Genomic DNA, 26,441 nt, shown 5'->3' with positions numbered 1-26,441 from the left:
GCTCTGTTCACACTAAAAAATTGACTAGAAATTCAGGCCTTGTAGCATTTTCTTAAGTGATATGTATTTCACTGACAAACCATTGCAGCTGTGGGTGGCTGAATGGACAAAGAGCATCTTTTGTCAAATGCTGCTGTATCAGAAGAAAGCGGCTCCTCCGCCCTGCTGGCTACAAATATGAGGTCTCAATACCGCTGTTCCAAGCACATCAATATACTGAAATGCCAAAATCTGCATACAACTCTGGTTTATTGTCACCTACATGGAATAATAAAAAAGCCCACAGGAAACTTAATCGAGCTGTCATGAACTGTAGTCTCTTAATGAAGCAGCAGCCCAGCAAGCCCAATTTATAGTGTAGTTACATTTATTGCTGCAACTAAACAGAGGAGGAACTTACTCTCCAAATTTAGATTTCCTTAAAATGCGTGAAATTATTATTACTTCTTCTACACTATTATTTTCATTCTTTGAAAAGATCACTACATTTATTGATAATAATATACTAGATTTATTAAATTCCAATTGCATTTATTCTAGATTTGTTCTAGGGGACATAATGAGCCTTATCTTTCATGCATGCTGAGAATACACACCGATTTTAATGGGGTAACAACCCGCCTCCGGGAGAAGCCACGCAGGAGTGCTGAGGTTTGGGTGCCAGACACCTCTGCCCTGCTCCCCGGGCGCAGCGCGGGCACCGGGTCCTGCGGCGCGGGCACCGGATCCTGCAGTGCAGACACCGGATCCCACGGTGCAGACACCGGATCCTGCAGTGCAGACACCGGATCCTGCAGTGCAGACACCGGATCCCGCGATGCAGACACCGGATCCCGCGGTGCAGACACCGGATCCCGCGGTGCAGACACCGGATCCCGCGGTGCGGGCACCGGATCCCGCGGCGCGGGCACCGGATCCCGCAGTGCAGACACCGGATCCCGCGGTGCGGGCACTGGATCCCGCGGCGCGGGCACCGGATCCCGCGATGCAGACACTGGATCCCACGGTGCAGACACCGGGTCCCGCGGCGCGGGCACCAGATCCTGCGGTGCAGACACCGGGTCCCGCGGTGCGGGCACTGGATCCTGCGGTGCAGACACCGGGTCCCGCGGTGCAGACACCGGATCCCGTGGTGCAGACACCGGGTCCCGCGGTGCGGGCACTGGATCCTGCGATGCAGACACCGGGTCCCGCGGTGCAGACACCGGGTCCCGCGGTGCAGACACCGGATCCCGCGGTGCGGGCACCGGATCCCGCGGCGCGGGCACCGGATCCCGCGGCGCAGGCACCGGATCCCGCGGCGCCCGCAGAATTCCTCCCCCGTCGCGCAGCTCTGCGCGGCAGCACCTGCTGCAGACAGCTGGTCCAGCGCGCCCCACTCGAACCCGATGAGTGACGTCTGCCCGACCACACGCTGTCACAGCAGCGACTTCCAACGGAGCCATGAAAGAGGCAGAAATATCATTTTAATGACTAAGTAGCTCCCATTTAATTTATTTTACAGTTCAACGATGGCCATCACTGACATCCTTTCTGCAAAAGATATTGAATCTGCTCTCTCCAGCTGCCAGGGTAAGGAATGGGCTCTCTGCAGCCAGAAGATGCAGATCATTTTTTTGTCAGGATGACATGCCTATCATTTCCCCCTCAGATTCCTTCCCCGTGAGATCTCTTTTAGCTGCATTACAGTAAAGCCTCTTGAATTCAGAAAGTCTCGCAAGTGGTCATTGGTGGGTAACATTCCCTGAAACACAGAGCAGCAACCAAAAGAGCCACAGTTTCGGTTCGGGCTGGCTTAACTCTAAATTGTCCATTTTTAATCCCGTTAAAGACCTATATTTAAATAGTCAGCCTTTTTCTTCAAAATGGCAAAAAAGCCTCAGCTTGCAGAATCAAAGAACCACTTGTGAAGCAATGACCAGTCTCAGTTCTCTGACGAGTTCCTTGGTAAGATCGAGCCGGTTTTCCAGCTGCTCAAAGAGCTAGGTTAAGACTGTTCATTACTTACTTTTCTACCAAATTGTCCACCAATGTAAGGACTAACCGAAAATGATGTGAGAATTATAGGAGTTTAAGCCACAGTAGCACCCTCTAAATATTTACTATCAATTGCACGTGACACATTGCACAGATCCTGATCTAGCAGAACGTGCGTTGTAGCAGAAAGCTTCGAGCTGGCTGAGCGGACCCACCACCACAGGCACAGAGTGGCTGCAAAGGGAAATTATCCACCCATCTTCTTTGCTGCTGCACTGAGAACCAAGAGGAGCAGGCTGGTGCTGGGGAAGGACACACGTCTCCCCAGGACACACAGCAGCAGCTTCAAGGGCAAATGCTTAAACAACTTGTGTTTCTTCCAGCTGACGATTCCTTCAATTACAAGTCTTTCTTCTCCACGGTTGGTTTATCCAGCAAAACTCCTGATCAGATAAAGTTAGTTTTTGGAATCCTTGATCAGGACAAGAGTGGTTTCATCGAAGAAGAGGAGCTTCAGTAAGTATTTCTTTAAACGCCATAAACCTTTGAGCTTGCTTAGTGTCCTAGAAGCAGCTTCCTGTTGTTTGAAAAATAACACGATTCCTTGTATTTCCTTGAATCTGTGTGGATTTCCTCGGATAATAAGACCAGGCATTACATGATGGGGGTTTTGGCCGGGGTTTAAGAAAACCAGCAATATGGCAAGGCCGCTTCAGAACCAGGACGCGAGCACAGCACTCTGCCCCGTTCCCTTCCAGGCTGTTCCTGAAGAACTTCTCCTCCAGTGCCAGAGTCCTCACGGCCGCCGAGACCAAGGCCTTCCTGGCCGCCGGCGACACCGACGGGGACGGCAAAATCGGGGTGGAAGGTAAGGCTTGGGCAGCCCCATTACATTTGTGATTTAAAATGCCTGCGCTCAGGGCTGCAGCCGAACTGCGGCATGAGGAATACATCCTGGTGCCTGGCCTGGCAAACTGGCATGAGGAATACATCCCGGTGCCTGGCCTGGCAAACTGGCATGAGGAATACATCCCGGTGCCTGGCCTGGCAAACTGGCATGAGGAATACATCCCGGTGCCTGGTCTGGCAAACTGTGCCATGAGGAATACATCCCGGTGCCTGGCCTGGCAAACTGTGCCATGAGGAATACATCCCGGTGCCTGGCCTGGCAAACTGTGCCATGAGGAATACATCCCGGTGCCTGGCCTGGTACTTTCTGCCACAATTTTTATACCAGCGAATACTCCTTTAGTGTCATATTTACTCCCATTTGGTCTCTGTTGCAGCAAACAGCATATTTAGGCTCAATGGAGAGCCTTTTCTCCCAGCCAATAGTAACAGCTTTGGGGTTAATTTCTGCCATGTGCCCGATCCATAGACTCGAGGTGCCAGGTTTTTAAAACATCCCGAACACCTTTTCATTCTTTGAATTTTCGTTTTGGTAGCAGATGATCTGTGCTTCTGGACATACGAAACTTCCATTTTTAAACACACTTCCACCTACATAAACCTATTTCTTCATCTACCACTACTAAGGGTTGGCCAATATTCCTGCGTGCTTAATTCAGTGATGTAAAACAAGGCTGGCATTGTTTCTCAAGGCTAGAACTGGTGCAATGCAGCACAGAATTTGACGCTGGAGAATTATCAGATAGGTGCCAATTTCACTGGGCGGTCCTTCTACAAGAAACTAAAGAAAACCCCACAGGGATGATGTGAACTGGCCAGGATATTCCTTTTAGAAATGGCAGCAAAGGAAAATAGGACATTATGCATCATGTATTAGAAATGAAGCCACGGAAAACAGGGCCGCCTCGGCCGAGCTGGGACAGGTGGCAATGACTCCAGCAGCCACGCGTGCTAATCTTAGCCAGTCTGGGAGGAGACACACACACGCTGGTGGAGGAATCCGCTTTAGCAGCAGCTTTTGCAGCTTCTGTTTATAAGCTCCAAATAGGGCATTATATTATGCAGACCTGAGCCCTTAACCATTGAATTTCCCATTCTGAAACCACATCACTACTGATATCTTTGCTTTGCAATAACTAAATGAAAAAATCCCTCACACTGAAAGCTACAGGCTGGACCTCATTCGCCCTCTGCTCCCGTGGCTGTTACAGAGTTCCTAAGGGGTTAAACCTTTAGCTCAGGACGTCCCGCAAACATGAACTTACAGACGCACTCCTCCTCTTTGCGCTCACTCTTTTTAAGGAGTGAAAAATCTGTTACGCCCCCAGAATCTCAGTTTAGCAGTAGCTTGTGCAGTGTTATAATAACGCTGGGAGCCCTCCATAGCTAGGAGTTTAAGTCACTTTTATCTATATTTTCTAAACAAGTTAAAAACTGCGTTCATCTAATTTTATTCCCTGCCTTTCTCATTTTCTTCCTTGACAGAATTCCAGTCTCTGGTGAAGGCATAGACAGCATTAGACCAAAGGCAACCCTGGAGTGACTCTTTCGATTACCTCGTCCAACAGGCACTTGGCACTCAGCACGTTTCCACATTTTGGTATCGTTTCAGGCATCAGCAGTTCCCCACGTGTCAAGTTCACGCAGTTTGGGTCACGCAGTGTTGTTACCTTTCCACTGTAAAGACGGCACTTTGTGACCTTCAGCCGCTCGTGATGTTGAAATTGGGGCTGGAGGAGGGGAGGGAAAAATGTAAAAACCAGCTTGGGGGGGAAAAGCTGCTTCTAAAATGTCGTTTACGTCTTCCGTCCTCACACTTCACTGTGACTTCAGACACAGTTTCGATGATCTTCAACAATACCACGTCTTTTAAGGCTTAATGGTAATGATTTCATTGAGTTTTATTTCTGCTTAATTCTCTGATCTTGAGGAAAAGCAATGCTAACGAGATAGCTAAAAATAATTTCTGTTAAGTCCCAACCCTGAGAATATGAGAAGAAAAATTGAAGAGGAGTTGACACATAGCTCAAAGCACGGAATAAGTCTGTGGGTAGCTTTACAAAATGAAGTACCAGGCTACAGCATGTGTCGCCAGAAAGTGTTTATGGCCTAAAATGTAACTCTCCCTTTGGAAGATTTCTCCATGAAACCGAAGCAGCTGTGAGACAGAGGAGAAGGGTCTAATCCTGCTCCGACAGCGCCCTGACGGGGCGGGCGGGGCTTTCCTGTGAATCGCGAACGTGTTGCTTATTATCTCCTAATGTGTACAAAACAACCCCAATTTGCCACATTTGTGAACTTCTGTGTTTCCTACAGATGAAACAACTGCCAGAATTGCTGTTTGATTACCTTAAAGCTCTGTTACATTGCTAAATAATGCTAATTACTCGATCCTTTCATTTATTATAATGAATAATCATCTATATAATGCATAATATTAGCAATTTTCTTAAAGCTGAAAATCACTAAGAACTAGTCTTTCCGTTGATAAGCGTCTTACAGGATTTAGAGCTCGCTATAGCATAGCCAAAGTAAATCCCGCTGATGGTTAAAGGCAGAGCTCAACAGCCTGAGCAGACGCTGTGCACCTCTGGCCGAGTGGGCTGGAAATCTCCCCATCTACCACGACGTGGTTCTAGCTCACAAGTACACGATCATTTTAATACTCCCTGCTGAAAATGGATGATAATTATAAAATAATTTGGTAGCTGTTTTGAAGAGGAGCAGAAACAAAGCCTTGTGGAACTTCCACGTGATGCTGAATGCTGGCGTCTCCATGCGCTGCGAGATGCCGATGTCCGAGCCCGGCTCCCACAGCGGCACGGCACGGAGCTGCCGCGCAGGCTCAAGGAACTCCAGCAATCGAGCCACTGGAGCCCTGGCAGAATGATAATGAATATAAATCCTAATTCTATCCCCACTGCCTTTGATGTTAAATCTGGGCCTAAATTATAGCTGCTGTTAATTGCAGCACTGAAATATTTTGCACAATGATGGGATTCTGCTGGTTCCTTTTACCTTATTCATTTTCCTATCTGCTAAAGAAAAAGTCCAGCACAATCCAGATCTGCAGCAACATGCAGATGTAATATATACATTAGCTCTTCACACTGCTAATCACTACAATATCATGTCACTAGCTCACGAGCAGGTGGCACAGACAATACCGTAAGGGACAGACCTGCTATTGCATTCCTTGCACATCTGAAAGTCTCATGTGGAATGCAAGTATTTCAGAGACGCCGAACAACTGCACATCACCGCCTTCTGTCGCCACAGGGGGGAACGGAGAACTTGGAGAATCAGGCACTCAGTCCTCGTGTATGTCGCAACTTCAGAGAATTTCGCTCATGAGGCAATCTGTTCTTCTTAAACAGCAGCTCTTGGCAAGAAGATGAGTTTTAAATCTTATTAAAACCATTCAGCCGTTTCATTAGAAAGAATGAAAATTAAAAAAACTGCCCAAAGTCCCCAATTTTGGAAAAGCCCATTGACTGTTCAGCAAAAACAAACCCCTAGTCCCTCATAAGTCTTCTGTTGGCAGCAGAATCTACATTTTTAGAGTTAAACCAAACTAGACAATAATATTTACCACTAAAAGAAACCAATTCTAGCAGGGTAAAGTTTTCTTGGAAGTCCAGGCAGTGGCAGCCTCAGTCTCCGCAGGGAACACACAGCAGCGCTCTGAGCCTGACGCCGCTGCGCCACAGAAAGCCCTGGGCTGGGTGTCTGTGTGCGGGCCAGCCGAAGCAGTAGAGAGACGGATGCTGGTATCACAAGGTTACCGCAATTAAGGTGCAGAATCACAGAATAACTCATGCTGGTCCAACCACCTCCTCAGGGGCACATTGCTCTAAGCTGAGCTTGAGTAACTTCAAGAATGAAGGTTCTGTAACTTCTCTGGGCAATTTGATAAGTAAGGATTGAACCCTCTGCATCCTGCTCTTGTGAATGAAGCACACAAATAAATCACTGCTGAGTGCACAGTTAAACCCCAAAGTTCTGTTACAAATTGTTTGTGCTCCATCCAGTCAGAAAGGATCTAACGGCACCCCGTGTCTCACGCTGCCAACCCGTTCTCAGCTTTTAGAACAAGGCCATCCTACTCAGTACAACACTGCTTCAGAATTCCAAGGATAAAGGAAAGGTTGTTTATATATTTTACCTTTATTTAAGACAATGAAGGAGCAACCCAAGACGTGAGCAGCAGATCTGAGTTCCGCTGAGCCCAAAGACTGAGTTTTCAGCCACACCTCAGCTGCACACAGTCCCCTCATTCCCCTGTACGAGCAGTTTCATCTCTAACCCTCCCAATACTTCTTGTGAAATACAATAAAGAGGTGCTATGATTTCTTTAAACACAAAGAAATTGATTGTTCTACACAAGCGCTTACAAGAAGGATGAAGTGGCTGGGGTGTTGAACCCAGTATCCCAACCCCAGCCTATTGCTCTAGCCACTGATTCCATCACCTCTGTTAATCTCAGACGCTTGGTTGTCCTGATAAAGGAGCAGAATCGTGCATAAGATAACATCTCCTGGTATTTAGTGGAAGGTGGCTGCCTCCTAACTTCACGCTCCTTTGGAAAGCCCAACCTGGAGTCATTTGTAAACTTCAGATTCAGTTTCAGCTCTGTTTGAAATCTCACACTCATCTTCTAACAAGAGGAGCAGGAGAGCACAGAAAGGGCAGGGGGATGTCAGAGCACTCACTGCACACACAGACCGCTCGAGTTTCTTGAGTTAGCAGCCAGCGCAAGTGGAAAATCCGCGCTGCAGCACCCCCAGAGGCGCCCGGAGCTCTTCAACAAACAGCGTGCGCAGAGGTGGCCAGGGCTGGATTAACTTCCCAGAACGAGTTACCGAAATAGATACATCTTGATTAAATCCCTGAACTGACATGTACCTGACATTTTCATGCTTAGTCGTTCATATAGTTTAAAATATTTTAATAAGTGGATGCCTAGAATATGAACTAATTTGAAGTGTTCGTATTTTATGAAACTTAATTTCCATATTACTGTTGCTGGCGGGCACAGAGAGATACCATTGCATTGGTACGGACCGTCTGGTACGCCCTCTGTACCGAAAGCTGAGATATAGCTGCTCTATAGCTTCAGATGTGCTCATCAGCATGTCTTACACTCATGTAAACAAGAAGATCAGGGATTTTGTACATCGAGCTTCAGAAAAGAAGAACAATTACCACATTGGTTACAATATGAAAAGAAGGCACCCCTAGATGATGCCTTCCCCTGCAGACACAAAGCTATTATTGACCCTAAGTTCAAAGGGGAATTTATGTCAAACTAGAATATGGAAATACTTGACTCAAAGGGAATCACATCAGATTCATCCCAACTAGACGTTAATCAGCTGGTATTTCCTAGACACTTTCTGCTCTAACTGCCAGGCTTCCAGAACAAACAGATCCTGCACTTGCAATCATGTCCCCAACAGACTGTAACAGCCAGCACAGAAATAAACACGGGAAGATCTGCTTTTGTTAGGCAGATGAAATAACCTGCTCTTCCTCATCATCACTACAGGAAGGTCCCCTGGAATAGTCTCTGAGTTCCCGATCCTGCCAATGCCAATGCTGCCACCCGGCGGCAACGCTGCCACCCGAGGGCAACACTGCCACCCAAGGGCAACGCTGCCACCCGAGGGCAACACTGCCACCCAAGGGCAACGCTGCCACCCGAGGGCAATGCTGCCACCCAGCGGCAACGCCCAGGACCAATACCAAACTCTGCACGCTTCCAGCACCGAGCATGTCTCACCCATTTGCCCCCTCCAGGATTTCTCAGCCGAGCTCTGGCCGCTGCTGAGGCCAAGGTGGTCCTGGCAGCAGGGGACAGCGGTGGGGACAGAAAACTGGAGCGGATGGTAAGACTGCGTTTATTACATGGAGTCCAATGTACCTGTGATACGCGGCAACAGCTCTCGGCAGCTGCCCTGCTCCATACGTTGGATGTTACGGATGCGATTTCGAGGTGCTCAGATCTGCTCTGCACTGCAGAGCGGATTTAACACAGGAGCCGGCCTATATTCTGCCCTTGGCTACAGGTGGTCAGTCCCTCTTCATCTACAGAGAGTTCTTCAGGACTGGAACCTGAACTGGTGTATGTATAAAATTTCAGTGCTTTTTACTATTGAACTACAATGCGACACTTAAAATGCAACACTTCGGTTCTCTTAAGTATCTAATATTATGAGTATACAATGTGTTGCCTTTAAGGAATGATTATCAGAGGAAGTATCGCTAGTTTCCCATTTTAACTCTAAAAATTAAGAAAGTATTTTTTTTGACTGTGAGATTTTCAAATGTCCCATTTTATTATTCTTTTATTTATTTTTTTGAGTCCTGGTCAACTCTTAACAAGCAGTCAAGATAAAGACAAGATATCTGTGCCATAAACAATCTTTCCTACTGCAAGCCTACAATTTATTTACACATTTGGTATCCTGAAAGATCATGAACAATTGCTGGCAAGTGATTTGCTATCACTGGAAAACACCTGCGCAGCGCAAGCACCACTTCAACCCGCTCCCCGAGGCTTTGAGCAAAAGGTCTTTGTATCACTGGGGCACTGAACTGGAATCCATCCTGCCCATCCGAACTGGAATCCAGTCTGCCCGCTGAATTGGGGGCATTCCAGATTCTAGTAAAAATATTAAGAGAAAGAGAAAATAAAAGCATCTGTGTGGGCTATTTCAATATTTGCATAAATAGCCAGCAGCTGTTGTAAAAAACTGGAATTAATAGCATGCCCAGGTGTAAAACGTGGTCATGGTAACTGGTATAAGTGGTATTTAATCATTAGGTGTATTTAATGCTCCACACGTGTTTATGTCATTCTTTATGCAGCTGATTATGTTTCATGCACTAATTAAACAGCAGGACCTAGCATTAATTAAGCTGTCGTTTTTTATACAAGATCAACTGGATCCAAGATGTACCCAGATCGCTGAAAGAGCAAGACATTCCAAATTCTGCAAGGAACCTCTCACCTTGCTGCCCAGCTGATGGCACTATCGTCCCACTTACGAGAAGTCAAAACAGTTCTACCTGCTTGAATTAATTCAAGTCAGAACAACTGCAGTTCCCCACTCGGCCACTTCTGCTGATGACACAGTTTTCCCAGGTTAAATTATCCCTGAACACAGAATGCCAATTCCATCTCATTCTCCAAAGGAGGGGACCCTGCGCCTTAGCCCTCGGGAGCAGGATGGAGGTCTCAAGAAAGGTCTGTGGTGCTAATTTGCAGCTGGGGAATAAATACCTGTTGTTGGGTCCACTTTGCACCCTATGTATTCTTTTCCAAAAATCGAACTCTTACAGAGTGTGTTCTTGGGCAGTGGTCTTGCAAAAACCTCTGTGGCTGTCTCGTACTGTATCTGCTGGAGCTATTTAAGAAGATGTTTCAATAGCTGCAGATCAAAAATCAAAATTATCTGCTAACGGTATAGTGGTTCTGACACATAACACGTTTACAATACGACATTATGGAGAAGGAAGGAAATATCAATACAGCACTGGGGAAATCATTATGTTACACAAATTAAAGCAATCTACAGGACTTTAATGAATACTCAATAATGTGTTACTCCAGTAACTCTAACGAATGAATCAGGCCCTAATATTGTAGAATTTTCCTTAACAGTGAAAAGAAGAATTATCCATCAAACAAATTCACATTTATGATTTCAATAGCATGTCAGAAGAGCAATAAACAAAGGAAATTCTGATAAATTAATAACTGCAGTTTGATGGCAGGGCTAAAAGCTCTTATTATGGTCAGGAAATGCTATGTATCTCAGCTGATATTCTGTTGTATATATTTACCATGTAATACGGGTCGCTGGAAGATACTCGAGCACCATACCAGTATTAATGGCTAAGTGAGATAGGCACAGACAGCTCAGATAACTTTGGAGTTAGCAGTCAGCTCCCTTATTTAACCACACTTAGTTCCACATTGATTACCCTGCTAGATCTACAAATCTAAGACAATTTCACCACTTGCCATTCCATTAAGAACAGTAAAAAATTAATGACAAGGTAAGTCTGATATCAGCTTCAGTGATCTCTCCAGAAAGTTAAGAAGAGCTTGTGACTAGAGACGTTTTTAGACCTTTCCTTCCTTCACTATTACCACTAAACAGATGGGTGGAGAAAACAGTGTTTTCTGTCTACAAGAACACACTTACCTTCTTGTTCTCTCAGAACCTGGTTCTGATGGGCGACTTCAACTACCCAGACATTTGCTGGAGCTCACGTGCCACCCGCCCGGCCGCTGGACACGCAGGACGGCTGGCTCACACAAACGGCAGAGGCGCAGAGCACGGCTGGCTCACACAAACGGCAGAGGCGCAGAGCACGGCTGGCTCACACAAACGGCAGAGGCGCAGAGCACGGCTGGCTCACACAAACGGCAGAGGCGCAGAGGACGGCTGGCTCACACAAACGGGAGAGGCGCAGAGCACGGCTGGCTCACACAAACGGCAGAGGCGCAGAGGACGGCTGGCTCACACAAACGGGAGAGGCGCAGAGCACGGCTGGCTCACGCCAACGGGAGAGGCGCAGAGCACGGCTGGCTCACGCCAACGGGAGAGGCGCAGAGCACGGCTGGCTCACACAAACGGGAGAGGCGCAGAGCACGGCTGGCTCACACAAACGGGAGAGGCGCAGAGCACGGCTGGCTCACACAAACGGGAGAGGCGCAGAGCACGGCTGGCTCACGCCAACGGCAGAGGCGCAGAGCACGGCTGGCTCACACAAACGGGAGAGGCGCAGAGCACGGCTGGCTCACGCCAACGGGAGAGGCGCAGAGCACGGCTGGCTCACACAAACGGGAGAGGCGCAGAGCACGGCTGGCTCACGCCAACGGGAGAGGCGCAGAGCACGGCTGGCTCACACAAACGGCAGAGGCGCAGCCAGCGGAGAGGCGCCGCTGCACCGCTGCTCGCACCCCGAGAAAACCCGCTCGGGAGCAGCTCCGCCAGGACGGCCCGGGCTGCAGGGACCCGCTGCTGCGGGCCTGCGATCCTGCTGCGCGTGCTGGACGCTGGTGACAACACGGGGGCTTCAATTTTAGAAACTCCAGCTCGCTCAGGGCTCCCTCCCTTGAGAGGGATTCCATGGGAAGCTTTCAAGAATGCTCCCCTGGAATAAAAGGCCATTTCTGTTAAACAAGTGACATTTGAGGATTATGTATGATAAGGCTAACTCTAATTATAGGGTATTTTTACTTTAAGGTTATACTAAGGGTTCTACATGCTCCTACTGCTGAAAGTAATGGCAGAAATCCCACTGACATCTGTGAGGACAGGCAGTGAACACGGAAAGAGTTGGGATCACCTTCAGTGTTACTTGCTTTATTTTACTGTGGCTTCTTGCACTGTGGGTCACAGTGAAACAGCCATGTGCAAAAAGCCTTTGGGAACACTATAGTACCGCTGGACACGTCTTTGACACGTCACAAAAAGCAGCATCCAGACTGTTTCACAGCTTCCAACCTTAGGACACAGTTATTCTTAAAATACCCAGAAAACCTGAACAATTTCGACTTTTAAAGATCACTCCACCTGACACTGTCTATAGTGCTGACAGCAGACAGAAACCTCTTAGACAATTATGTTTAGGGTCAGAGTCAGAAAATTGTGTTACTGAGTCACAGAAGCACTTGCAAGTGCATTTAAAGACAAACACAGTGTATTAAATTCTAGCAGAGTCCTTCCAGGACAGCTTTTGAAGTGAAAAAGCGTTCTGATCAGAACAATCTCTATGAATCAGTTACACTATCAATCAGTTGTGTTAGCCTATTCTGCTCTCATTTTCAAACAGAAATCAGTCTCATTTACATAGAATAATAAGGACATCCTTTAAACTGGGGAGAATACATCAGATGCACCTCCTGAGAGAAGTACCTGTCTTTGCTGAGCTCCGCACCCAGCGTGCTGCAGGATGGATCTCGGATCCTGGGCTCTACAGTCCAGGTCTCTGCTCGGGGCTCGGGGCCATGTCCTCTACTTGCTGCGGGGAAAGAAACCTTTGTCACTGAGGCTTCCAAGGCCTGGATTTCATCCTTCATTGCAATAATGCACAGTACCAAACAAGTCAAAGACTAAACCATGTTCTTAAATGTCTCTGTTAAATATGACAAAAGACTATGGCCCAAGCAACCCTTCAAATCAGATTCTGTAATTATTTCTATATGATTAAAGCATGTGCCTTAAGAGACAACTTGAAGCAGCAGGCTACACCTTGTTTTGTTGTAAAGGGCCTTTTCAATTATTATAGCTATATTCACACTAAAATTCTCTGTCATCACCATTAAGACATCGACGTTAATGATCGACCTCACAGGTTACCGAGTCCCTGGTTTAGTGACTTCCGAAGTCATTACAAAGGCAGAACCTGTTCCCCAGGGTCGCCCCAGCACAACCAGGGTGAAAGGCAGGGTTGTGTGGGCTTCGGAGCAGCGGCTACAGCCTCTCTGAACACGGCTGTGGAGGTCCAGGCTGCACCTCTCCTGAGACAACTGCTGATGTTTCCTCTGCATCCGAAGTCACAGGAACAAATGTTAAACGTCCTGGAAACTGCGGTAACTCAGACTCTGTCCCACATTTTGCACTGCTGTTAACTGCCCATTACTTAGCAGCTGTTCTACTGGAATTATTAGGTATTTTCTTTATAGCACTACATTGCCTGCATATCTTTTAGAAAATTTCTTTTATAGATATCAGTGTTTGAACCTCTAAAATGATAACACTCACCTAAGCTAACACATACCCCGGAAACAAGGAAAACAGGCAGGTAATTTAGCCGTAAAATAGATTATCTAATTAAAACATCCCTTTATATAATATACTCATCCCTGATTATGTCATTCTAATTGCAGCGGAGGGAAACCTGTTCTTCAGATGAAGTGTCATTCATAAATAAATAAACCCCAGTAACCTTAGATTTCCACCTGTATCAATATACAGTGACATCAACTTGATTCTGAAATTCAGCTCTTTTAGGCTTTTGTAAACCACCTTTCCGCCAGGATTAGCATCGCTTTGTTGGGAGTGTTGAATTTCAAACATTAAAACATCCCTTCATAAGCAATAATAGTGACCTTATTGTAGCAATTAGCTCACTCTTGAGATATTTTAATATAATACTAATTCTGGCTACTTTACTGTTGTTGAATACACGTAAAAGTAGCTCAGCACCTTGTGAGCCGTGGCAGAGTGTATGAGGTAACCAGACGCCATTCTGTAAGCGTTTGGTGCTTGTATTTTAATACAATGCCTGAATTAGTTGCAGACATATTTTGAGTTTGAGTATTATATGCTCCCCTTTATCTCACCATTTTCCTCACTTTTAATAATTACTGTTGCACGGCAAGTAAAAACTGTAAACAAAGCAAGCAGCTCAGCGAGCAGCCTGTGGGCACAAGCAGAAATAAAGGAAGCCCCTATAAAGTAACATCTATGGCACTATGGCAGTGATCTAAGAAGAATTCTCTTCTCCAGAAACATTTTTGCAGGGAAAATGTCACGAGGAATCAGTAAAAAGCCTTCTGTTAAAACCCATATCAACTTGAGAAGATCATAAAGGAGAAAATTCACAACAGAGGGCAAAAGGTACCTACAAGGATGAAAGCCATTACAGGACTAACTCGTAGAAACCACGCTATGCGCTTCATTCCTACGGCCACCATCTGATGGATCGTAACTTCATGCAGATCTCAGAGAGAAAGCAATATGAATGTATAGCACTACTTACACCAAGGCTTAGATATACTACTTCTAGTCTACTCCACAGCATAATTCATAACCTTTGCTACTACAAAAGATATTACTTGTTCAGCATACTATGCTATTTGCATTCATTAAAAACCAAAACAATGCTCACGTGTTAGGAGAGCATTACTTTAGATGCCGCAATGGACTGTTATCCAGCAAACTCTAACCAAAATACATGTGGTTTTTATTGGTCTTCTATTTTGTCCACATAACCACCAAAAAGATGGAAATAGACTTTGGTCTGAGAAGGAGCCTCATATCTGCTCTTCCCAATTTTCTCTAGTGTTTTTTTCCAAAACTAATGCTACCTAAACATACATTAACCCCTCACTCATTTATACCTGCCATTTTAATTTCATATTAAGGAAGCAGGTTATAAGAGCGTGTGCTGTAAGATGACAGCATGCTTTCCTATGGTCACCTCTGATCTTTTCTCCCCAGCTTCCTTTATACATTCCACAGGATCAAAACACTTGGGGAAACCAAACTAGTTTCTCTTCATAAGGGTTTGACTGCTGGAGCCAACTCGCAGTGGGCGCCGCCGAGGTCCAGAGGTTAACTGGCAATCTTCAGCACACCTGGAGACTGAAAGGCTACGTTTGGATGGCAGAGTTGTACTTAATTACGTGCAAGCATAATAGATGTATTAAAAAACCTCTTCTTGTCCATATTATCTTAGGATATAAATAGAAAGGTTTAATTAGTTAAGGAAGAAATTTGAGCTAGGACTCAAATCAAGCATTTGATCCATGAAACAGTAACCTAAGTAGTGGTTATTGTCACCTTTTGAATCCTTTATAAGCCAGACTCGCAAGCCAGAGCCAACATTAGTATTTTGCCCGGTATCTCCTCAGCTATTTTTCCTTTACCTAGCTGAGAAAACTATAAAGGTGAGCAGCTGACTTGAGATTCCTTGAATGAAATTACTGTGCAGAGCTGCACCAGCAGTAAGTACGATAACCATTCCTCTAAGACTATGATTTTAACTGCTGGAATTACATATGGATGGACCTTATTTGGATAAGTATCGGTTTTCTTTTTCATTCTTCAGAGCTGTTGGGGGAGAAAACAGGAATGAATCTCTTGACTTCTTTTTTTCCACTGCATATACTGTTATTTGTAGTGCCAGATGCCATGCATTCCAGTAAGACAGTATTTGGTTAATGGTTACACAGAGTTTTAAAATGTGCTGTACTTAAATAGGATGCAAGTAAATGATAAAAAAACAAATCATCAACTCGCAACATGATTTATGTAATCCATCTCATTAAAAAGTATTATTTCAGCACGGCTCTTTTTAAGGAAGCAATGTAGCAAATCCTCTCACTTGTTTCGGAATAGCGGTGATGTTGGTTTAACCAGATTCATCTGCCATTGCAAGTCTTGTTAGCCACAGAACAATCAATTTGTTGAAGTGTGCGTTTGCATTTCACAAATCTGTTCTTAACGTACTACTTTGCACAGGTCTAAAATGAGCCTCACAGACATCCTAAGCCCTTCGGACATTGCTGCTGCTCTGCGGGACTGCCAAGGTGAGACACAACTAAAACCCTACACCCCTATTCTTTTGTGTAGCACACGGCAGCTTTAATTCAGTCCCAAAGGAACACTTAATAAGTGCGTAGTGTCAACAGATTGCTGCCATCTCTTCACTTAGCTGCCACAGTACATTGTTCATGACTGGTTTATTGTCAGTTTGTCACTTATCCCCATGTGATGTTTTTATGTTTAGGACAGTATGGTACAGCACAGTAAAATTCATGCTTTGACAGGCTTCATCCAGCCCTCATGTTTAGAACAATTAAAATGTAACAAAGCAGCATCCTCAGACCATTTACAAACAGTGAAAATAATGGTCTGGGGTTAATCTATTTATTAATTTATTTTCAGCTCCAGATTCCTTTAGTCCCAAAAAATTCTTTCAGATCAGCGGCATGTCTAAAAAGAGCAGCAGCCAGCTCAAGGACATCTTCCGGATTCTCGACAACGACCAGAGTGGCTTTATTGAGGAAGACGAGCTCAAGTAAGGATTTTCGGTGTTAACTATTTAGAGGCTACTCAAAAACCAGCACCTTTTTTCTTCCAGGCTGTTCTCTAAAGGCGAGCACAGGTGATAACACCTTCGGCAGACTGTCAAAGATGTATTGAAGTAGATAAGCCCCACAAAGAAAAATACATCAGTAAATGACCACCTTTAATGCTTGGTATAGAGGAAAATAACTTCCTGGGACTGAATTTTGGCAGTGGGCAGAATCCATTGTATCAGGGCTGGACCTACAAAGCAGAAATGTATACAACTAAGATTTGGCTTGTCAAACAAAGCAGTGTTCGGAGGACTGGCTAATGCGGTAAATGATTTATTTACAGAAAGAGATCAGTTTATGCAGGCAGCATAAAAGAATAATATTCTGTGAAAATCATAACCCAAGTTATTTTCTTCCTAGGTATTTCCTTCAGAGGTTTGAGTGTGGAGCCAGAGTGTTAACCAGCTCAGAAACCAAGACCTTCTTGGCAGCTGCAGATCACGATGGGGATGGTAAAATCGGGGCTGAAGGTATTAATTTATTTATATATAGAATACGGCTGCTCAGGATGTGTCGTAAATAACGTGTGATTCTCCTTCCTTTTATACTGTCAGCACGTTGATGTACTTCCAGTGATTTTACTGAATCCCTTGCAGTAGCAACCTGTTTAAGGGCAGAAACGGCCCCCGATCTAACAGGTTGATCTCTGCAACTCCTTATGCACGAGCAAGTAAATAAAACCCACGCAGGCTGCCCCGGGAACCTTCTCATCCCACTCACAAATTTCCAGTTGTTTTGAAAGGAACCGCCCCTTATTTCTCCTCTCACTTAACACCAACGTAAAGCAGCGCTAGCATCACTCGTAATACACAAACGGAAAACTGAGGACACAGGAACCAGCTCACACAGGAGAATCACCAGCACTAACATTAGCTCTTTTCCAGCAGTCGCCTCCCAACAGAAGTTCCACTAGTCCCTGAAATCATTCACCACACACAAGAGCCGGTGGCACGCAGCTCGGGCCCGGGGGAGGCCAGCTGCCCAGCGCAGAGCCCCCCGACGCAGCGTCCTGTGCTCCTGTGTCCCCGTGAACACGCACCCCCGCAGCAGGCTCGCAGCTCAGGCCCGGGGGAGGCCAGCTGCCCAGCGCAGAGCCCCCCGACGCAGCGTCCTGTGCTCCTGTGTCCCCGTGAACACGCACCCCCGCAGCAGGCTCGCAGCTCAGGCCCGGGGGAGGCCAGCTGCCCAGCGCAGAGCCCCCCGACGCAGCGTCCTGTGCTCCTGTGTCCCCGTGAACACGCACCCCCGCAGCAGGCTCGCAGCCCACAGCCCGTGACAGGCCAGCTGCCCAGCGCAGAGCCCCCCGACGCAGCGTCCTGTGGCCCTGTGTCCCCGTGAACACGCACCCCCGCAGCAGGCTCGCAGCTCAGGCCCGGGGGAGGCCAGCTGCCCAGGCCGGCACGGCCGCGGCGCAGGGCACGGCGCGCGGGGAACGTGCTGCGGCGCCGATTCCCCGGCTCTCTGCGCTACAACGACAGAACTGCTTCTTTCCTTGGAAGGAATTACATCCAGTTCCTTAGGAAACGCGCCAGAATAAACACACATGATTTATGAAGCAATCTACATACTAATACAGCTGTTCAGGGACTGGACTGATCAGATACTCAACTCACACAAGCCAAACATTTACAAGATCTTCCAAACAACAGTATTCTATTGTACAACACTTCAGTACCACACCACATGGAACTGCACAACAACTTTGGCTTCAGACTGTGCTCTAAATCAACACTTCTCAACCGCTGAAGCATTACAAACAGCTAATAAGACACATCAACTCATTTCTCATTCTTCAGCTCTTCACTAGTTCTTACTCAAATTCCTTATTAGCCATTCCATTATTTTTGCCCAAGGTCAGTATTATGCAGAGAGAGGCTAAAACTACCATGAACATTTTAGTATTCCTTATAAATGTCAGCAAAACACTGCCTTCCCTTGTGTTGTTTAGAAGTTTAGACAATGTCTTTCTTCCATACATGTTTCTTCCCCTCTGGTCATCTATCGGGTAACTGTTTTCTCTTCATTCCTATCCTAAATCTCTTGATAAGCCACTGATCCTTTACTCCTAATCCTTTCATTTTAATATTTCTACTGTAAGCATTCTCTTCTCTTTCACAGAATTCCAGGAACTTGTGCAGTCTTAGAGGTTCAAAAGGACCAAACAAGATAGAATTGGGATGAATCTGCACAAGATGCTCCAAAACCTTGAAAATCAGGACTCCCTTATTTATCTTGACAGTGTCTGTTATTTGTTCATTGCCTTAGCAACATAATGAAACACTGATTAATGTTTTTTTTCATTGTGTGGACCATTTACCATGTTCTAAATTCTACTTTAGCAGACACTTCCCTTAAAAATTTCCAATAAAAAATAATCATATACAGTAGCTTGTGTCTGTTTTTCTGACTGCTAAACTGAAATGTGTGAATTCTTAAACCAAAAGTGTTAATCCCTCCAAGATCTTGATCTTATCAGACCTTCGTATATGGAACACCTTTGGTATCAGTGGGAGTTCTGGTTACACAAGGCCCTCTGGACTAAGCTTGAAGTTCCTCAGATCACCCAGATTTGGGTCAGACTTGCAGCTCAGATATAGTCGTGAGGAGGGTGAGGATAAAACCTTGCACTGACTTCCAAGTGAGAAGCAGTCATACGTTTTTGCTTAAGACGTGGGTTCTGCGTGAGACTGGTGCAGTTTCAACGCGCTCTTTTACAGCAGCCACTGCAGAGCACAAGTACAAACCACGTGCTTTCCTGCAGAAAGCGTTAAAGGGAAAGCCCTTGTGGACTTGAGCTTTCAGACAACGGTGAGGCTTTAAAAAGCAGAGGGGAAGCAAAAGGTGTCTCCTCGGTATTATTTTCCGTCTTTCTCGATAGGAAGGGCTAAAAGTACGGAGGCAGAATTTGTAGAAACACACACTGAGAAAGCTCCAATGTACTCTACCTGTTTTTTCACACTATGGCCTATTGAAATGTCCTTCACAAAAGCATCCAGCTCTGTGGGTGCTGAAGAAATGTCTTTTTGTGAGCAAACAATATACAAATACTATGATGGAGCATTTATTCACTTGCTTTCCCAACATTAACAAGTGCCATATACTGCAGTTCACACAGGCGCGGCTCGGAGCAGCCACGGGACAGCGTGCGGACAGATCTGTGTGCTGCCCTGGCCCACAACACATTTGCGAGTGAAACCGGAACCTTCTGCATTTCCCAGAAAGAAGAATATATCACGGCTGTTTGCACATGAAGTTCCTGTAAACATGGGAACTACAGCATGTACTCAGGCCCAATCAGGAGGTGGGGAACAAAAAGAACAGGGAAACACTTCTTGGCCTGGCACATATCCCTTTCACTAGTTTGTACGTCAAGGCTTTATAAAAATCTTACTCATCATTACTAATTCAAAGCATGTCTCAATTGTTTGTTTATAGCCTATTATCGTATACAAGTTGTGTGCTGCCGCACCAAACAGAAGAAATACAACCCGCTTACTCTACTTGAGATACTCTGAGATCTCTCTAACATTCAAGTATTGCCGTTAAAGGAACCTTTCCATGCACTTCCAGCGGGAAAAAAGTACCTTAAAAACCTGAAGAGTACAGCAGCTCCTCCAGGAGATTACTGTTCTCTGGGGGAGAACGTTTTACGTAAAGGAAAACTTCTTGACTTGTAGGATTTCTGAAGTAGAAGAAACTTCTAAAGGTAAAACAACTTCTCATTTCCCCTCTGGGGAACACACGATAGTGACAACTCGGACGGGGTTCCTCACTGGCGGACACCCCTCTGCTCCCTGCCCAACCCAAAGCGCGCCAGTGAGCCTCCTGCTAGAGCCACGCTGTGCAGAGTTCCCACCGTTTCTATAAGGACTTGTAACTGAGAAAGCTCTTGGGCAAGGCTTTATTGACTGATAAGGACGGGAAAACTACAGATATTTACCATATTTCACCTTCACTTAACATGTGGATGTAGGGAATGAGCAGCCACTTTCTATAATCATATATTTAATGAATGGGATAGAAATGGGGACTGTATTCTCTACAAAAACCTGACATGAGAGGCAGCATTCAGAAATCAGCTACTACTGACAACGATGCTTAGGGATGGAAACAAAAGTTGCAACAAGTTATCAGAATTACCGCTTCTATGTTGTATACTAATATGATTTACTGCACACAACCACTATAAAAATACATTTTTAGAAAATACCAGAATACTTGTGATTCTGTTAAAATACAGGTCTCCACAGTCCCATTTCACATTCACATTATGTACCCCGTTACATCTTGTGCTATGTTACCCTGTCTGTGAAGAATATAAAAGAACAAACATTGGCTTTGTTCGATCTCCGAGCATAAAACCCACCACACCTTAAATATGTCATACTATGACTTAATTATTAATTAAATTCTCTCATTTCTTGCTATGACCAGCGGGGAAATAATTAACATATTACTATAATTCATCTTCAGAGCTGAAATCCTTTTAACTGTCTCGTCCCTTCCTCATCCTCTCTTCCCAGCCTTTCTTTCAGATGCACTACAGACGCGGGCTCGTAACAACAGCCAGGAATTCCTGTTAAACACATTAAACATCTCAAGTTTTGCATGAAAGTAGTTTTTTATTGTTATTCGGTGACGAGCGTAAGGTTACTACCTTCATGGAATTTCTGACTCTGACAGCAAACCTCTCGGTGACGGGACCGTCTCTGTTCACCGGGGCACTCGGGTGCTCGCGTTCCCGACACCGCGCTCAGCAGAGCTCCGGGGAGGCAGCAACACCCTCAGCAGAGCTCCGGGGAGGCAGCAACACCCTCAGCAGAGCTGCGGGGAGGCAGCAACACCCTCAGCGGGGCTCCGGGGAGGCAGCAACACCCTCAGCAGAGCTCCGGGGAGGCAGCAACACCCTCAGCGGGGCTCCGGGGAGGCAGCAACACCCTCAGCAGAGCTGCGGGGAGGCAGCAACACCCTCAGCGGGGCTCCGGGGAAGCAGCAACACCCTCAGCAGAGCTCCGGGGAGGCAGCAACACCCTCAGCGGGGCTCCGGGGAGGCAGCAACACCCTCAGCGGAGCTCCGGGGAAGCAGCAACACCCTCAGCAGAGCTCCGGGGAGGCAGCAACACCCTCAGCAGAGCTCCAGGGAGGCAGCAACACCCTCAGCAGAGTTCCGGGGAGGCAGCAACACCCTCAGCAGAGCTCCGGGGAGGCAGCAACACCCTCAGCAGGGCTCCGGGGAGGCAGCAACACCCTCAGCAGAGCTCCGGGGAAGCAGCAACACCCTCAGCAGAGCTCCGGGGAGGCAGCAACACCCTCAGCAGAGCTCCGGGGAGGCAGCAACACCCTCAGCGGGGCTCCGGGGAGGCAGCAACACCCTCAGCAGGGCTCCGGGGAGGCAGCAACACCCTCAGCGGAGCTCCGGGGAGGCAGCAACACCCTCAGCGGGGCTCCGGGGAGGCAGCAACACCCTCAGCGGGGCTCCGGGGAGGCAGCAACACCCTCAGCGGGGCTCCGGGGAGGCAGCAACACCCTCAGCAGAGCTCCGGGGAGGCAGCAACACCCTCAGCGGGGCTCCGGGGAGGCAGCAACACCCTCAGCAGAGCTCCGGGGAGGCAGCAACACCCTCAGCAGAGCTCCGGGGAGGCAGCAACACCCTCAGCGGGGCTCCGCAGCCGCGCTAACACGGAGCTACGCAGGCCTGCTGGGGCGTTAACAAAGCGTGCGGAACGGGAATACACAGGCATTGTGCTTTTTGCTGGATCACAGCTCTATTTTGTAATTTATTTGCTAAACTAATCCCAAACTGCTGAGTCTGCACATTTGTTAACACATTGAGACTGCGTACTGTCAATGGAACAGCTATTTGAGCTGTCAGCTCTATTTATTTACAGCTGTCAGCTCTAACACTCAGAGTGATTTATAGTGTCCCTTTTTGTTAAGTCTGCTACTATGTAGTTGATCAAAATGCTCAATATAGTACCCACAAATAGGCTCAACAAACCAAAAACTATGACCACACAATGCCGAAGATACTGTTTCTTATTCATACATATTTTTTTAATACACTGAAAATCACTGGTAAAGTTGTTAAATATTTGTCTCTTGATGGAGGGGTTGTCCTGTCAAATTCCCAGGGTACTTATGCAGCAGTTTAATTTTACATAATCATGGGCTAGGAATCACATTTCAAACTCAGGGTGATCTGATGCCACTTTGCAAATGTCAAGGTGTGGTGTTACTGCACATACAATTAAGAAGATGGGATGAAATTGGAACCACAATTGAAGTTTCTTCCTGCCCTGTTAATTTGTACATTAGAAATGTAATAATTTAATTGAATCCGTTATCACTTACTCTTTGTAGATTGTCACAAATACTTCCACCAAAAGCGAAGCCAAGTTAGAGATGAGGCTGCACTGAGCAGAATTATAGTTTAGTGATCCCTACACATACATTAATTCCCTTCCTAGGGAAAGTTTGGCAGAGAGACACCTTCCTTAGCAATCACCAGTTACAGTCAGTATCCACTGACCAACCATATACTCCCCAGCACACCCCTTGCAACAACAGCATTTGTATTACCGCGGGAAGTAGGCACCCTGGTCACAGCCCAGGACCTCCATTGTGTTAAGTCCTGAACAAACACACATCTAAAGGTTCAATCCAACATGAGCCCGAATCCACAGTCACTGCAGCTTTATCATTTATTTGGTAAGAAATTAATTAACTTGCCTATCAATACCACCAATTTTAAGAATGTCCATGTTTTGCATCAAGCGAGTAGTGAAGAGAATTAACTTTCCCTCTGACCTGCAGACCTGATCACCACCCCATGCCCCCACAGGACAGGGCAAGTGAGAGGGGCAACTTTGCTTTTTTCCTTTGGTCTATTCTGTCCTGACTGGATGCTCCCAGAAATTGTCTCACCTGTGCTGCAGCCTACAGACAGACAGACAGACAGACAGACCGTAACTCCAAAGGGCTGATCTGCGCGCTGCTGAATTTTGACTCACAGATAGCTGCAGGGGAGGAAACAAGAACTGCTGTATTTGGATGCCTCACCCTGACACATTTGGCCTGATCCTTGCTGAGGCAAAGCAACCCTGTGGAGCTCAGCACCGCGGCACCTTGCCCCTCCTGCTGCCTTGTGCTGGCCAGAGGCAGAGCCACCTCCCACCACGGGCTCTCTTGAGAACGCCTGCATTAGATCATAAACCGGGTTCTCTCTGCAGCTTTGGAAACATTTCCTACAGCAGTGTGAGGGCTGGCTGCCACTGGCTGGAAGTGTTCTGTCTGCTGCTATGGCTCAGCCCCATGTGTTGCTCCCACCTGGAGCTGCTCGGCTCTAAGGGCTTTGGGTCAAACACCACGTGTGCGGGCAGCAAGGTGCCGCCCAAGGTGGTGATGAGCTCTGTACCCGTGGAAATGGAGCCTGCACACATACTGCACCCACAGGAATTCACACATTCAAACCCCACGATGCAGCGCCTGAGAGGGCCTCAGCACGGCTGCCCAGCTGGCTCACTGCACCCCACAGCCAGCACCCCCACTTTGTGCCTCCCCGCCCTCACAAGAAGCAGCTCCTTCCATTTTGTGCCTCACGACAGGCAGCTTCCTCCATTTTGTCCCTCCTTCACAAGAAACAGCCCCTTCCTTTTGTATCTCCTCTCCTTCATGCCTCACAGGACGCAGTTCCCTCCATTTTGTGCCTCACCTCCCTCAGAAGCAGCCTCCTTCATTTTGTGCCTCGCCTTCCTCAGAGAAGACAATTCCTTCAATTTTGTGTCTCATCATGAGAGACAGCCTCCCCCTTATTCTGTCTCACAGAACGGAGCCCCCTCCATTTTGCGCCTCCCTCCCTCAGAAGCAGCAGCTCCTTCATTTGTGCGTCTCCTTCCCCACAGGAGGCAGCTGTCCCCTCCACGCTGTCCCCTCCATGCTGTCCCCTCCACGCTGTCCCCTCCACGCTGTCTCCTCCACGCTGTCCCCTCCACGCTGTCCCCACAGGACACAGCTGTCCCCTCCACGCTGTCCCCTCCACACTGTCCCCTCCACACTGTCCCCACAGGACGCAGCTGTCCCCTCCACGCTGTCCCCTCCACACTGTCCCCTCCACACTGTCCCCACAGGACGCAGCTGTCCCCTCCACACTGTCCCCACAGGACACAGCTGTCCCCTCCACGCTGTCCCCTCCACGCTGTCTCCTCCACACTGTCCCCTCCACGCTGTCCCCACAGGACGCAGCTGTCCCCTCCACGCTGTCCCCTCCACCCTGTCCCCACAGGACGCAGCTGTCCCCTCCACGCTGTCCCCACAGGACGCAGCTGTCCCCTCCACGCTGTCCCCACAGGACGCAGCTGTCCCCTCGGGTGGGTCCCAGCCGGGTTTTCGGCCGTGGCAGGAGGGATCAGACGGAGCTGCGTCCCCGCTCTGCCAGCCCGGGGAAACAGCGGCCATGTCTCTCGCTCACATCACTCTTTTCGAGTACAGACATTAAATATGAACCGACCGCAGCCCTACAGCAACCTTTGCTCCGCACAGCGCTCCTGCGGCGCGGACCGGGCTCCGTGCGGGGGCTGGTGGGACTGTCCACAATGACACTACCAGCACTGAAAGTAAACAGAACCTGAGAGTGATGACAGGAACTGAAATAATAACAGAAGTGAAAATGAAAAACTCAATAAATACTGTTTTCTTTCAGATTTAATCTGGCACAATTTCAAGAAAGCTTAGTGGTACGTTTTTCTAAATGACCTGGTGGAACGAGATGTTCAATTGCATCTTTTACACCTTACCAGGGTGTTTAAGCAATTATGTAACTTCAGTTTATTCAGATTCCTAAACTTCACACTGCTATAGAGAAGCAAAGGGATATATCTCCTACCGTGTTGCTGGTTTTATTTACAACTTAGTTCACACTGAATTTTGATTAAAATTGAAATTGAAAAGTAACAGAAAAGCTTGAGTATTTTGTTAGTTAAATGCCACTATCTTAAATGTGCCGGACAACAACAAAAAATCAGAATAAAAGTAAGTATCTATTTCTGGAGAAAGGATTACCTGCACTAAGTGATGCTGGATGACATTTCCTTCAACATATTCAAACTTGCAGATCTCGTATTTCAAATCTCGGGTTTTACCTCTAAAAATAAAGCGTTCCTATTTGTTTTCAGCTGGCAGGCAGCTCTGACGGAACCAGCAGGGACTGAGCTGCGCAGGGGGCTCTTCAGACAGGGCTGGCGCGGCCGAGCGGCGCTTCGGCCCCGCAGCGCTGTGCCGGCGGCGCCCCCCGCGGGCACCGGCTCCGCTGAGGGAGGCGGGATCCCCGCGGGCACCGGCTCCGCTGAGGGAGGCGGGATCCCCGCGGGCACCGGCTCCGCTGAGGGAAGGCGGGATCCCCGCGGGCACCGGCTCCGCTGAGGGAAGGCGGGATCCCCGCGGGCACCGGCTCCGCTGAGGGAAGGCGGGATCCCCGCGGGCACCGGCTCCGCTGAGGGAAGGCGGGATCCCCGCGGGCACCGGCTCCGCTGAGGGAAGGCGGGATCCCCGCGGGCACCGGCTCCGCTGAGGGAAGGCGGGATCCCGCGGGCACCGGCTCCGCTGAGGGAAGGCGGGATCCCCGCGGGCACCGGCTCCGCTGAGGGAAGGCCGGACCTCCGGCGCCCCCCAGGCC

At 47.6% G+C, this 26,441-nt stretch overlaps 2 protein-coding genes and 1 long non-coding RNA gene across 3 annotated transcripts; 2 read left to right on the top strand and 1 right to left on the bottom strand.

Annotated features, from left to right (window-relative positions):
* The first annotated feature begins 1,508 nt into the window (after window positions 1-1,508).
* On the top strand, window positions 1,509-4,518 carry LOC309445509 (parvalbumin, thymic). Its single transcript, XM_082064384.1, has 4 exons — window positions 1,509-1,572; window positions 2,361-2,493; window positions 2,736-2,845; window positions 4,372-4,518. Exons 1-4 carry the CDS (start codon window positions 1,512-1,514, stop codon window positions 4,395-4,397), a joined length of 330 nt encoding a protein of 109 aa, XP_081920510.1. The 5' UTR covers window positions 1,509-1,511; the 3' UTR covers window positions 4,398-4,518.
* Window positions 4,519-11,702: 7,184 nt separating this feature from the next.
* On the bottom strand, window positions 11,703-26,230 carry LOC309445592. The gene is made up of 3 exons (XR_014185310.1): window positions 25,829-26,230; window positions 12,819-12,924; window positions 11,703-12,054 (listed from the first exon to the last, which is right to left on the bottom strand). It is a non-coding gene; the product is annotated as an uncharacterized lncRNA (long non-coding RNA).
* On the top strand, window positions 16,159-18,983 carry LOC309445433 (parvalbumin, thymic CPV3; the record flags this gene model as incomplete). The annotated part of the gene is made up of 4 exons (XM_082064249.1): window positions 16,159-16,219; window positions 16,578-16,710; window positions 17,132-17,241; window positions 18,890-18,983. The coding sequence occupies 4 exons, from the start codon at window positions 16,159-16,161 to the stop codon at window positions 18,913-18,915; spliced, it is 330 nt and encodes a 109-aa protein (XP_081920375.1). The 3' UTR covers window positions 18,916-18,983.
* Window positions 26,231-26,441: the final 211 nt, after the last annotated feature.

The sequence above is a fragment of the Streptopelia decaocto genome, assembly GCF_964273445.1.
Source record: "Streptopelia decaocto genome assembly, chromosome: 13".
In the NCBI taxonomy this organism is placed as follows: domain Eukaryota; kingdom Metazoa; phylum Chordata; class Aves; order Columbiformes; family Columbidae; genus Streptopelia; species Streptopelia decaocto.
Note: the sequence above shows the minus strand (reverse complement) of the source record. Positions and strands in the feature narration are given on the sequence as shown.

Coding starts and splice junctions, on each gene's coding strand:
- LOC309445509 (XM_082064384.1), top strand. CDS start 1,512: ATGGCCATCACTGACATCCTTTCTGCAAAAGATATTGAATCTGCTCTC. Junction 1,573..2,360: donor TGCTCTCTCCAGCTGCCAGG/GTAAGGAATGGG, acceptor TGTTTCTTCCAG/CTGACGATTCCTTCAATTAC. Junction 2,846..4,371: donor CGGCAAAATCGGGGTGGAAG/GTAAGGCTTGGG, acceptor CTTCCTTGACAG/AATTCCAGTCTCTGGTGAAG.